General features: G+C 39.8%; 1 protein-coding gene across 1 annotated transcript; it reads right to left on the bottom strand.

The window, feature by feature from the left end:
- Positions 1-1,255: 1,255 nt before the first annotated feature.
- LOC143133956 (thioredoxin-like) lies at positions 1,256-13,472 on the bottom strand. The gene is made up of 5 exons (XM_076293958.1): positions 13,317-13,472; positions 12,004-12,108; positions 7,134-7,193; positions 2,944-3,009; positions 1,256-1,583 (listed from the first exon to the last, which is right to left on the bottom strand). The coding sequence occupies exons 1-5, from the start codon at positions 13,455-13,457 to the stop codon at positions 1,521-1,523; spliced, it is 435 nt and encodes a 144-aa protein (XP_076150073.1). The 5' UTR covers positions 13,458-13,472; the 3' UTR covers positions 1,256-1,520.
- Between the last annotated feature and the right edge of the window lie 1,388 nt (positions 13,473-14,860).

The following is a 14,860-nucleotide window of genomic DNA, read 5'->3' as shown; positions in this document are numbered from 1 at the left end:
TATGAGAGAGTAAAGTATGAGTTTGATTACCAGTCAAACGTTTCCCAGGAATTTCCATTCTTATCTTAGGCCAAGTAGAAGTAGGCCTACTTGCATACCTGTGGATAGCTACACCCTCCTCTGCATCCTTATTTTCTGAATTGACGTGATCCGATTGTGTAGAATTTACACTTCTTAAAGAATCCATGGGCATTCTCCTGTGACTTGTATTAACTGGACCTGAGGAGCTGCTCTCCAATGTTCTGTCTTACAGTAGGGAATCGTGACAGGAAATAAAAATGAAGAAAAAAAAAAAACTGCAGAGTATGCATTGTACATGTTGTATCCAAAACAGTTACGCGACTGCAGTGTCTTCTTTGCCATATTATATATTACACTGTATTACATATTATAGTATATTTATATTATCTTATATTACATTATATGACTAGCATTCTGTTATGATTGCAAGTCTGATTGTTGTGCTTGGTTAGCAAATCTTAGAAGCTTTGTGCTTGTGTAAAAGTGGTCTGCAAAAAGGTGGTCGGTGCTAACAACAATACAATGCCTGAGCTTAGCTCAAAATGGAACACTCCTTTTATTTAGAATTGCAGTGCTTACACCACAATTTTCATCCTCTTTCGACTTGCAGATCTAAAAGTTTTGGTCTAGCAAGCTTGTCAAATACAAACACTGACTCAATTAACAAACCAGTGGGCATTGAAAAATGCGTGCCAACATGCTGGCGTATGTAGGAAACATGCCATCAAGCCTTTTCTTACATTTCCACAGGGGTGTTCCGATCCCAAACCACATAACTATATTATAGCCTTCAAATGATGACCATATTCATAACTAAAATGAAGACAGTACTAACTGCTGATAAAAATATACCTCATAAGAATGTGAAGTGTATGCTGTGGCTTTAATAGATTCCCCAATCAGCACACTTTTGCCTTGTGTATTCTCTATTGCATAACTGTATTACCTGGTCTTTCCCATGTTGAAAAGGCTATAGGCTACATCATTTGACCTGGAAACTTGCTGGAGGTTGTGGCAGATTTTTACTTGAAATATAGGTTGAATGTTTCTCATTCGTTCGGATGTGAGATTAAGCTAATTCACCAATGTGAACTTCGTACGCTTTTAGTCCTCTTTATCAGTGATGCCAATAATAGCAGAGGGTGCATTACTACAGGTTAACGTGCCATCTCACTCACAAGGACAGATCTGTGACCACACAAGCCTTCAAAAAAAATACAGAACTACCCCCCCATTTATTGACACCAAGAGATGTTTAATTCTGTCTAGCGATTGTCCCAGTTTGCTTAGGGTACAACAATCATATGGTAGACAAGAAAACTGTGCAATTATTATGAACTTATTACCTAATGAAAAGGTAGTTGATTCTAACCAAAATGTTGCAGTATGTTGTTGCTAAAAAAAAAAAAAGATCAATATACAAATTAGACAGTTCAAAAGATGACAGGAGACGTTTCTCATAATTGGTGGTGCCATATATTTGTACAAGACATGAATGCTCATTGGTGCTTTTTGACCAGCTCCTCCAGTTTGGCCTGGTTGCTGCCAGAGAATTCCTCAACCTGATGAAAATAGGATACATTAAGAACCAACCATAACGGAAAAGCTTCAGATAGATAGATAATTTATTGATCCCCAAGGGGAATTCAAGGTCTCAGTAGCATACATCACATCACACACAACATGCAGTTACAGCAGAAAAAGTAACTGCAGTATATAGTATATAAATATAAAAAAACACCACTGAACAATAAAGACAGTAGAAGATTAAAAAAAGAAATATATATATATATATATATATATTAAATATACTAAATAAAACTAAATCAAATATCCACATTGTGTGCTTAGGGATGATTAAGCATGAGGCCCTTGCAGTGACAGGGCAGGGACTGTGCCTGTGATTCTGTATGCATGGTAAGGTGCTCTTAAGTCCAACAGTGCAACAATAAAGTCTAGAGACCAGCATAAATTAAATATGGACATAAGAGAATAATGTAGCCAAAGTAATATAAAAAAAACTATATCAGTGCAAGAATAAGTTGAAGTAATAGGGTTACAGCCATGTTCCGTATGTACAGTTGTGTTCATAAGTTAACATACACTGTACATACACATGCTAAAGTTAAATAAAAAGAGGAATAAAAAATCATATTTTGGAAATTGATCTTAATGCCTTAATTTTAAAAAATGAGGAAAAATCCTACCTTTAAGGACACCAATTTTCTTTGTGAATGAATAATGTATCATAAATAAATAAATGTTCTTCCTTAAAATTCAGAGGCTCATAAGTATACATACCCCTATGTTAAATTCCCATAGAGGCAGGCAGATTTTTATTTTTAAAGGCCAGTTATTTCATGGATCCAGGATACTATGCATCCTGATAAAGTCCCCTTGGCCTTTGGAATTAAAATAGCCCCACATCATCACATATCCTTCACAATACCTAGAGATTGGCATGGTTTTATTTCAGTTAGCCTAATAGCTGGTTTGATTTGCATTGAGAGATGATCTTATGAAAAGTACCCCATTTGTGAGATATGGTGAAGGCTATGTGATGATGTGGGGGTATTTCCTTAAAGCCCCATGGGCCAAGGGGACTTTATCAGGATGCATAGTATCCTGGATCCATGAAATAACTGGCCTTTAAAAATAAAAAATCTGCCTGGGGGTATGTACACTTATGAGCCTCTGATTTTTAATTTATTTATCACAAATTATTATATTATCACAAAAAAAATTGGTGTCCTTAAAGGTAGGATTTTTCCTCATTTTTTAAAAAATTAAGGCATTAAGATCATGATTTTTTTATTCCTCTTTTTATTTAACTTTAGCATGTGTATGTACAGCGTATGTTAACTTATGAACACAACTGTATGTGCAGTCACGTATAGATCTAGGAAAATAAGAGTTTCTTACCCTCTCTCTGTTCTTATAGAAGTGGAATGTTGGCATGCATTTAATATCACAGGACTGAGCCACATCCTGTCAGGAGATGAGGAATTAATCTCAGTTAAATATGACATCAAATGGATGGAGTTTACAGAACTATGACAAAAGTATGACCTCGAACTGACATAGCCTACCTTGTGCACAGAGAAAGCATAAGCCAGATGTGTTTTTTATTCATACCATCAGTTGGCACATTGTGTGCTTATTATTGTGATGGCTTGTGTTTACTGTTTGATACAAAAACACCATTTTTACAAAGGTGTGAAGAGTTACAGTAAGCAAGGTGTGTTAGCTTTTGCAAGAGAACTACAATGTTTTGCTGATTTGGTGAAAGGTTTTCCTATTTGTGTGTAGAGTTTTGCAAAAATAGCCAATAGTTACAAAAAATGTGCTTAAGCAATCAGAAAAAACTAATATCACAGGACTGAGCCACATCCTGTCAGGAGATGAGGAATTAATCTCAGTTAAAGATGACATCAAATGTGGAAGGAGAATGGTTTGTCACAGTCTATGCCACAGAAACAGTGGCATATGTAATTCAAGCATACATGTAATTAAGGCATATATGCAGGGTGCGATTTGTAGGGGGGGGTGGTGAGGATTTCCCCCCCTCTGGTTTTCCTATCCCTACCTCTGCTAAATTATTTTTATCGTCGGGGGGGGACAACATTTATCCCCCCCTGCCCCTCATATTGATTAATGCTACTTCATATAAGTAAAGCGCTGCAACGTGAACAGTCTAGTAGGCTAGCCTACATAATAATCTGACATCAGAAACGCACCGTCAGCACTGATGCTGCTGACACAGTGGCTGCGTGATAACTTAATTTGGCCTTGATCGTGCAGGACATTTCAGAATGTCGAGTGTGTAATCCATCATAAATGGCTAGGTTCAATGGAAAAGTTAGCTGGACAAATGAAAGAAAACGAGAAGGATTCAGTGAAGCATAATAATGTTTTAGAACCTTCAAAATTAGAAAACTGATGCAACTGAGATGGAGGACAACTGCACGTAGAATAGAACGTAGGCCTATTGTCTGAAGGAACTTACATTAAATGAGGAGATATTTGCTGAATGTCACAAAAAGTGTTACAGAAATTGCTTGGCATCGATTATTCAATGGCTCTCTACCGAAACACCTGTAGTTTGCGGAGGACGAACGAGAAAGCACTCGTTTGATAAATCAGCCAGTGTAGACAAATAACTTTTAGAAATAATCTGTACTGCAAAAACGAATGTTGGTGGGTATTTAAACTATCTAGCGGGTGTTTTAACAGCTGCAAGAAATAGAAGCTTCATGGTCTTTATGTTCTGGTTCGTAAATTATTTTCATAAAACTTCCAAGTGGCCCTATAACTTTACTCTCCAAACTCTTCACTGCACTGCAATTAACTGACAGTATGATAGGCTATTTATTTTCTGTAGGCTACAATAAACACATTTATTATAGCCTACAATAACTACTGAATTGCTACTGAACGCAAATCAGCAGGAGAGAGAATGCACGTAGCCTACGCAGCGTGTAGCGCAATGTGTAGGCTATTTGGTTACCAACTAACACTGTTAGCCAATTCACTAATTTAAGACTTCAGTGCCATCATATACAACGTTTTTTTACACAACAAACACAGAAAGGATGGAGGCAGCAAAAGTAGAGAAGTCATTTCAGATGGGGCAAGAACAAGGTGAATTTGTATGCTTGTCAAAACTTAGTCCTACTCTGCATTAGAGGAGCTGATCATCATACCAAGCACACTCGCTGTTTAAAGTCAAACACCACGGTAAACTAAAACTAAAATGTTACAAAGGTGGCAAAAATAATATAGGGTATTATTAGCCATGACATTACTAGGCTATGAATCGTTCGTTCATTTTTTTTGGGGGGGGGGGGGGGGGGGGGGTGGTTACAAACTTATTCAAAATCATCCCCCCCCCCCTCTGGTTTTTACACAAATCGCACCCTGCATATATGTGACCCTGCAAGGCGAAACCAGTCGCTTTGGTAAAATGTACAAAATTAAGTTACTCACATGAACGGCCATTAACTAAGCTTTCCAACGATATGTATATCGAGGGTATTGCAAAAAGTATCGCTAAGATAACCGCATCCAAAGTTGGCATGGTTCTCCTGTCACGATACGTGAGAAGAGGAGAAAATCACTTTTTTAACTAAATGGTCACGTGCGATAGTGTGAGGACAGCTATTATTAGCCTTACGGTAGCGTGACTTTGAAGCGGTTGACCATGTCCAGTTTCATCAACCGAGTGAGTGTCTTTTTCTGCCCCCTAGTTAATACCTGGGACGGTCATAAGGTGTCACTATATAATATAATTAATGTATTTCGGGGGAAGTAAGGGGAGAGGAAGTTCTGTGTACACAGATTGTTTATAGGCCTACTTTTAAAATGCGCTACGTCAATGGAAAACTTTTCCTGGTCCATAAAATGACGCCAGGATATTCCTAAAAGTTCATGCTTTTCACCGTTCGTGCCCTGAAAGGCAAGTCTTTCACAAATTCATATTCGGTTACATCTGCCAAGAACGATAGAGAGCTGACACATTGAGTAACGAGTAATGAGTAAATTTTAGCTCTACCGTAAAACCTTATAGCGGCATGGACAAAGGAAATGACTGCTAATGTGTTGAATCTTCACCTAAATAAAGTCAGGGTTTATCAGTCAAAACATATGTTTATCCGTGAAATTTGTTCACAATATGAAAGTGTAGACTGTATACTGTCGAATTATGCGAAAACATGAAATTCGACATTTTAACCCGTACGTTTGTTTATCGTGGATTTTCTCAAAATAGCACTGTGCGCAAAGCGACTGGTTTCGCCTTGCAGGGTCACACACACACACATACTGCATTTATGGAGAAATACAATCTCAAAGATATTGTAGCCATGTAATTACTCGCGTTGTTGCCTTTTGTAACCAGTAGGTGGCAGTATAGGATAAGGAATAGTCCAGTTCATCTACTTCAGTAAGATCAAACGGATCAGAGGAAGACAAACAAAGTAGCGTGTAATATGCAAAAGTGATATGTTTTTAGTGCAGTTCATGAAATAAATGAAAGCAGCCATCCAACACACTTTCAAAAATAATTGCAAACATAATTTGCTTCAAGTGTGCAACATCTAACTCATTGGCACCAAGCGCGTCCAGACGTGTTCATCACTTTTTAAGTATCTTCCGGAAACACTTCCATTGTGTTGTCTGAATTTGGTTTTGTGTTTTGAATTTGCAGCGCGTTTTCTATATGCTGTGGATGTGATCAAGATTTTTTTTTTCTTAAAGGAACCATATGTAAGAAATGTATTTCAATTAATCATAAAATGGCTCTGGTATGTCACTAGACATTAAGAAATCATGTTCATTTCAAATACTTATATCACTGACAACAGCAGTCCGGCCAGGATATTGTCATTTTAAAAAGTGAAGTTGCAGCCCTCAACTGATGTTGATGTGTTTTGTCATGTCATGTTGTTTTGGCCTGATGCGCCACCCTCCACCTATGTACTAATCACGAAGTCAGTAGTGTTTCGGCATCCGGGTTGCCAGCTCTGCCAGTCAGAGGGGAGGGGGAGGGGATACAACGCTCTACAGTAATTTGAAAGTGATTGCAGTACCAGTTTTGGCCACAATCTTACATATGGTTCCTTTAAGTTGCTTGTGTTTTGTCTATTTGCAAGTGCTTTATCGATTTGCATGCATTGTCAAAAATTGCAGGCCATTTGCACCAATCAGCCACCATAGAATAATTATATCGGAATCAATGCAACTTTTACATGAATCTTGATCAACTTTCGTTAGAATTTTGCGCTGGCAGAGCAGAGGTTATTCCAAACATTTCACTGGTGCACCACAGAAGTTGGGAGCACGCTCTCAGATGCAGGTTACAGCATCACTCATTGGAAATGGAAGAGCTACAAAGGTAGTCCGTCACTTGGGCTAGCTGCATGCTGTGTGTGTGTTTGTTTGTTGTTGTTTCTTGCATATGCGGGTCAGTACGGGACTGTCACCAGTCCACACTGGGTAGGACTCTGATATTGACCACATTTAGACAATGTAAACAGCCACACACAAAAAAAAAATCAGATGCAAAATACTTTGAATTGAGCAATAAGACTTAAAGACTAGCCTAAGTAACTTACCTGTGCTTCATCCACATCAACTTTCAAGAAGACCACATTTGTGTTCTGTTCAGACAGAGTCTGCAGATGAGAGGGGAGAAGACCAGATTATAATGTTAATCAGGGACTAAAATGACACTCAACAGAGAGTATATATCTCCGGCAAAGCTCGCTGGATCCATAACAGACCCTCCCCCAAGGAGGCTATGCTTTCACTCTTGTCCATTTGTTGGTTGGTTGGTTGGAAGGACTCTGCAAATCCACTACACTACGGGCCTGATTTTCATGAAACATGGTGGTGAGGGGTAGCATGGGCCAACAACGGAACCCATTACATTTTTGGAGTCAAATTCAAATGGAGCAGGCTCTCATGAATGCAGTGTCTCGCAACCTTAGTTAAAACAAAGTCTGCAGAGGCACCATGCGGGCCAGAGCTGCCAAAATGTTACCGCTTCTTCCTAAAGCCATGCCATGCTTCCATTTCGCCAAATTTCATTAAAATTGTGGCAGTAGTTTTTGTGTAATCCTGTAAAATAAGGCACAAAAGCGGGACACCTATGAAAAAAAGTTTAAATCACCGTTCCACGGGGAAGGGAGGTCAGCCAAGCAAGGGACCCTGGGTCGGGGTGTAAACAAACAAAACACACTGTACCGTAATGCCAATTATTCCACCTTACGTTCGCCAGAGTTCGCTCATCTTTTTCACCTCAAAAACCCTTCACGAAGTCTACATCCTCATCTACTTTTTCAGGTTTCTCTCCATCAAGATGAGTTGGCCTCGGTTACTGATGCTGAATTCCACACAACTTGGGAGTTCTGGAGCCAATCCTTATGTACCCTGAACTGAATAGGCCCCTGACTTCCGATTTCTCTGGAATGGAGCTGTGGCTTGTATGGATTTTCAAAACCCTCTCACCCATGATTACGTGTGAGACATAAATATTTTTATAATATCTGGGTAATTTGCGAGCAAATCAGTAAAAACGAAATTCAAACATTTTAGTCAAATATCAACAAGAAGCTAAGTACTTTCTAAAACATCAATAGTGAACTCCAAGTAGCCAAGTTAAAAGTACACTATAATAGGTCAGATAGAATTTAAGAGTGTGCTATGATTCAGTGGTAACCTATGCCTATACTATACTATACTATTAGTGCTGGGCAGTATGACCAAAAATATATATCACAGTATTTTTCAAAATTCTTACGGTTTCACGGTATATGACGGTATTTTGTTTTCCATGCATAATCAGATGTTCACAGCATTTTCTACAGGTTGAGAGAGGAATTGCTGCAGTACATTGACTAAGGATGGTCTATTTTACTGTCATGATGTAGAATAACTCCAAACTAGTGGTAATGCAGTTTTGCATGCCCACAGAAAATGATGCTGTTTACAAAGAGCCATTCTTCTAATGAAGAATCTAATCGGAATGCAAAGACAATTGCAGTCAAAATACAGAACTTTTACTGTGCAAATTTCACAAACATCTTGTATAAAACCAATACAAAAAGTAGTGCAACTTGCAATAATTATACTTTTTTTAAAATTATACAATTTAAAATAAAACCTCTCTGCTAATATGCTTACTCTGTCAAATAGGCCTATCAGAAACATGCCTTATTGTTATTGTGTGGTTTGCATGACGTCATGTGGATGTGGCTGTCTTGTTAGCCTGCCATGAGATTCGGATCGGTTCGCTAGACAAAACATTAACGAAAAAGTTCGTTTTGGTGCACTGATGACAGTCAGGATCATTTCTAACTAGCCAGCTAGATTTGCTCAGTTCATGTCTATAACATGCTTTACTTGCTACCTGGATAATTTCAGCGAATATTCTTAAAGTGAGATGAATGATAAGATTAAGATCATTAAACTTCACTGTGTTCGGTTGCTAACTAACGACATCACCTACTAGCCAGCTAGTTACAGCTGTTGAACAATCTCAATATAATTTTTGTGACGGTAAATCCCTTTCAATGCAGTATCCCTTAACGTTTTTCCTTAACTAAAGAAACAATTTAAGGTATTCTGTGCAACACCCTTAAATAAACCCCTTACCTAAGGATAAATTAAGCCTTAAGGGTCATACTTCAGTGGGGTATTCCAGAAAGCAGGTTTACTGGCTTAACTGGGTATGTTAACCCAGAGTAAACGGTAAACCTGGGATTTCAGTTCCAGAACGCTCAAATATGTTCAGGCTATGTAAGTAACTATGGTAACATAGGCTCTGAACTGAACTGGGTATGTAAACCCAGAGTAAACGGTAAACCTGGGATTCCAGTTCCAGAAAGCAAAAAAATGATCAGGCTATGTAAGTAACTATAGTAACATAGGCTCTGAACTAAACCTGTTAGGGGGTAGGTTTTGTTCAGGTTATGTTCAATTATGTTGGGTTATTTCAGTGCATGTTCAACCAGGCCGCTATTTTTACGGCCTTGTCACACAATGGCGTTTCATTTTGACGAAGGTCCGGTTGACAAAGAAGCACAAAATCATGTAATATTCATCCGTGCAATTCACCGTGAGAGGGCGATAAGACCACGACATCACATGATAGCCTATCCATTCTTTTCCAAACAAGTTTTTCAAGAGCGCTCGAGTTTTTCAGCTGAATCCTAAATATACAGTAGGCTACTTGAAAATCATTTTCCATCCCTACATTACGCATGGTGGATTAGAATAGAATAAAATAAATATTTAATGTAGGCTAGCTAGCCTACGTCTTTGGCTCACCAGACAGATGGACAAACAACATCTCAGACACATTGAAGATATAATTAAAACAAGTACAGTACAAAAAAGGGGAAACATAGCCTATAGAAAATTAATAAATAAGTTTAAATATAGCTGTACAGCTCAGCCGGGTATGCATGTTGTCACTAAGTTTGGTTAAGAATGCTGATGGCATTTGGGATAAAATATTTTTTTAATAGGCTACACACGCTCTCCGACTGGGAGTTTTTGTAGTGTTGGAGACGCAGAGCATATCGGCAAGCTGTCGGTCGGTCCGTAAAGTTTGCCTTGCGCTAAACCAGTTCCTGCGCAACTTCATTCGTTTTCCTGGACACAAACCCACGAGGATCATTAAAGTTTAGTTTCACCAACTGGCAGGTCAGCATCAATTACTCAATTTTCCAAATGTGCACCGAAATGTGTCCAATAGGCTACCCATGCCTTCCGACATTCACCCTTCCGATGATGGAGCGCAAAAGTTTAACTTGGCCCACAGCTGCAGAACCCGTGTTAAAATAGAAAATTACATTTGGGATTCTCAAAGAATTCTATGGCCCACTCAATCTGTGACAAGATAGGCTAGTTTAAGAAAGCATCATTCAAAGCAGTCAATACAATAGGCTACGTGATGTCCAGTGAATTATTTAACTGTGCTTTTGACATTAAATAGGCTATCCTAAACGTACGCATTTACACGGTCAGTTAGACTATTCTCTGCCAAGCAAGGTCTCGGACGCAGGCGCTTAAAGGGGTGGTTCAGGATTTTGGACATAAGACCTCATTTCCAAGTAAGCAAGTGTGATATTTATCAGTGGAGACCGTTTTCAACACGTTTCATCCAGTCCTTCTAATTGCAGAGTTCGCAGGTGCTAGGCTAGCGCAAGTCAACGGTATGTGCTAGCCTGCCACTAAAGACAGTCTTACCCACTCCAAAGTACACCCGAGACAAATTCCAGACAATCGATGTAAATGTCTGTGTTGATAGAATAGTGTGAGAAATACAACTACCCTCGCATCGCGTTGCAATAGTTATACTTTGATCCCTGAAGTTGGTAGTAGTCATTTTGCATCTCAGCGGCGGACTGATATTACCAAGGCTACTACTAGGTATCCCCATTGGAGTGCGCTTTACTGTTTACTTTTCGGCGCAGTACTACTAACCGGAGCAAGTATAATTCCGCCGCTGCTAAGAAACTAGTCCCTCAAAATGTAATGCGATCGTTGAAATGCAAGGATAGAATAACGTTAGAAATAACACCATCAAAACAGACATTTACATCGATAGTCTGGCGTTATAATTTATTTGCCTCGGGTGTACTTTGGAGTGGGTAAGACTGTTTTTAGTGGCAGGCTAGCACATACCGTTGACTTGCGCTAGCCTAGCACCTGCTAACTCTGCAATTAGAAGGACTGGATGAAACGTGTTGAAAACGGTCTCCACTGATAAATATGTGATAAATATCTGATAAATATCACACTTGCTTACTTGGAAATGAGGTCCTATGTCCAAAATCCTGAACCACCCCTTTAAGTATTGCTTTTTTTTTTATTATTACAGTTCTCTCCTCCTCGTAAGCCTCGACTACTCCGCCTCTGAAAAATACGGTGCTCTTCGTTTCGCCGGTTTCACTCATGGTTTCGACTCTCAATAGATGATGCCTTTATAAGTTCGCCGTGAACGCGCACAACTCTAGGTTATCTCACACAGGGTTGATTGAACTAACTGGTAACCGGTGCTTTGGAACCGACAGCTCGGGTTTAGTCGCCACAGGTTCAGACAACCCAGAGGTTAAGTTTTATCTCAGTGTTTGTTAAACCTCCTCCTTTCTGGAATACCCCTCAGGGGAAAAACTTAAGGTGTTTTGTGTTTACCCTCACTATGCCTGCCTCGCAGTCGCATCATGCGTGCGTGTGAAAAAAGTCCCGTCTGAAACACGCGCGGCGCAGCGTTCCAAACGTTGTGTAATCAAATACGCCGGTATGGCGGTATATTAAAAATTCATATCATAACGAAAATATACACCGGTTTAAGGTGTGAACCGGTATACCGCCCAGCACTGGCCCATGCAGTTAAATAATGCAGGCACCATTAGTAGGGCAGTTAAGCACAGAAATCTGAGCAAGAGGACAAAATAACGTAGAAAGTTCACTTACTTTGAAAAAAGGTGCAATGTTTTGACATGGCCCACACCATGTTGCTGTGAAATCCACAACAACAAGTTTGTCTCCTGCATCGGCCAATGCCTGGTCAAAGCCACCCTGCAAGGATACATGTATATTATCAGCGTTTTAAAGCATTCACTGCTGGATATTTGTTGCGGCAATGGGCTAAAGTCCAGATGACTCTAGGGACTTTGTACTGGAGTGTGTCTGCATTTGTTTCTGTAACCTACAGGGCTTGGCCTATTGCGGTAGGGAGACTAGCAGGGATCTTACCAGTAGACACACCAAAAATTCGAGGGCATGATTGCAATGAGTAAATTACGTTATTGCTGATTTCACATGAGCATTTTGGCTTTGATGTGTCGAGCAGCCACAATGACAAATCCGTGTCTCGTGCCGTCATCTAGATCGCACTCAAACCGCTCTACACTTCAGTACCGTTAATCCCTATCGCATGACAAGCCACGGACAGCAGTCACGTGTTGGACTATACTGTTCAGCATCAAAAACAATGGATATTACCAAATCGACCGGACTAGATGAGGTGTGACAAAGCAAAATGTTGCGTTTGCAAGTCATTGTTTGTTCGGGTATTGTTAGTAATCAATAACGTTAGCCTACCTAGTAAAACACTGGGTCACATCCTACTCAATAGGCCTCCTAATTACAGAAAACCCAGCATGACGTTAACGCACTACCATGCCAGTTCCCACTAACTTTAGCATGGCTAGCCGGTCTTCATGGCAGCACCTTGCGTGTCATTATGTTTAATCAAACTGGTTATTTGAAATGTAATACGTTTAAACTTGAACGCGTTCGCAAAATGTGAAAATTATCACAGTATAACAGTGGTGTATGCGAGTGGCTAATGTAAAGTAGCCTAGCATTCAACTTTGCCTGATGAATGGGCCAGGACGCAAACTCCGAGTTTGCTCCAGCCATTCAGACCAAAATGCCCGCCACTGCGACGGGGACAGACATACTCACGTTTGCATTTAGCTAACATTGATTAACTAACATGAATTAATCTGACCCTGTGCTACTATTACAATGTTGATGCTGCTACATTAAATTGGCTGCTTAATACTGTAAGCTAAATGCGCAAACTACCGAAAAGCCTAGAATACAAAAGTCAACAATACAGCTAAAAACGCCGACAAAACCTAGCCTATATGCTAGCTTATAACAACGTGTATGCTGAGGCAGGCAAGCGATGTAACGTTAACACGATGAACTTCCTAGAAACTCAATAATCACAATTTGGAAACACCACTCAAGACAACACATTACTTTTCATGCCGTACCTGATCTTCAATTATGATGATCATTGTGATGATTTGGAGATGCACACGAGGCACGGGCCAAAAACTTCCAAAATGGGTCGTATCTCTCTGGTTGGCGCTGAAGAAAGGAGGAGAATCCAGGCCGGCGTTGATGTCATGCATGCAGTGGTCTTGCCCAGCCCCTCTCGCCGTAGTTGGCGCGCTCTCTAACAAACCTTTGATTTGTGATGCATTCATGAAATAGGAGCCTACCACCCGATTCTTGGAAATTTGATGGAGGAAACTAGCCTGGGAATATCCAAGGGCTGCTCGATTATGGCAAAAATCATCACGATTATTTTGGTAGTGCTACTTGTAATCACGATTATGGATTTACAATTTTGTATTCTTATAAATAGCCTACTACTAGGCTATTCATTACAGCACCAGTGACATTTTCGCTATATCTGATAAAAATGCCCTTTGCTTTAGAATTGTACTGTTTCCAATTATTTAGGTGAAAGTAATTTAAAAGTAGGCTATGCAGCAGTGTATGGGAGACCGGGGCTGGTTGGAACATATTCTACGTATTCTAAGTCTTGACACTACCAAATTAAAAAGTTGTTCTTACCTAAAGGGTTAATGACCTGGAGACCAGTTAGGTGAGTTTACTCTAGGCCTACTCAATAAGGCCATCAGTTTAGTGTTGGAATTTGGTTACAGCTCCCTTTAGTTGCAGAACCTGCCCCAACCAGCCCCGGTCTCCCCTGCCTTACAATTCATAGACAGTAATATTATAATGTAACAAATTACTTTGAAATGACAGTAATAAGTAATACATAATACATTACGTTTTTGAAGTAACTGTCAACACTGTAGACAAGGTTACATAACAGAGAAAAGAAAAAGAAAACACATAAGTGCATACAGGGGCGCCTTAATACCACCCGAGGCCCCTGGGCTATATGTTTTTTTAAGGACCCCCCCCCCCCCCAACCGCAAATATTAATTATGATTAAATGATACCCGGCCCGCGATCTGACCCGACGCATAGCGTGCGCTTTTGGTTAATAACATGCAGTGTAGCCATTATTCAGCACGTAAAACCTTTACATAAACAGGAACAGAAAGCCCTCGAATCACGTCAGCCTACCCATGACATCGCTTATCAAAAAGGCTAGCCTACTGCACGAAAACAAGCGTTGAACTTTTACAACACTGGCTGTAGGCTAAGTTAAAAGATGGGTACACATGGACGTTTAAACGCTTTTCAAAAGTGCATGTCGTGTCTTTTGAAATTCTGTCTACTTAACACACCAGTTTAAGGCAGTTTGGGAGGGACAGAAATACTTTTAGCCTACAGAACAAGCTGGCTCATGTGACGTGAACATGGCTACCTTATGCATTATCACACTACATGGAGACATATCTCACGTTAACAATGGAGAAAACATAACATAGACTATTATATGTGCGAATGGGTTAGCACAAACTTAGCTGTTGGTGAACGGAGATGCAGATCACTAATTCATTTATTTGCGCCACAGCCCATGTTCTGCGTTCACTCCAATGAGACAAGTGAAATA

This window comes from Alosa pseudoharengus, unplaced genomic scaffold (genome assembly GCF_046254945.1).
Source record: "Alosa pseudoharengus isolate Yale_2024_CS ecotype anadromous, Long Island Sound unplaced genomic scaffold, YU_APseudo_1.1 YU_APseudo_1.1_scf_2, whole genome shotgun sequence".
In the NCBI taxonomy this organism is placed as follows: Eukaryota; Metazoa; Chordata; class Actinopteri; order Clupeiformes; family Clupeidae; genus Alosa; species Alosa pseudoharengus.
This window is presented reverse-complemented; position numbering and strand designations above follow the sequence as displayed.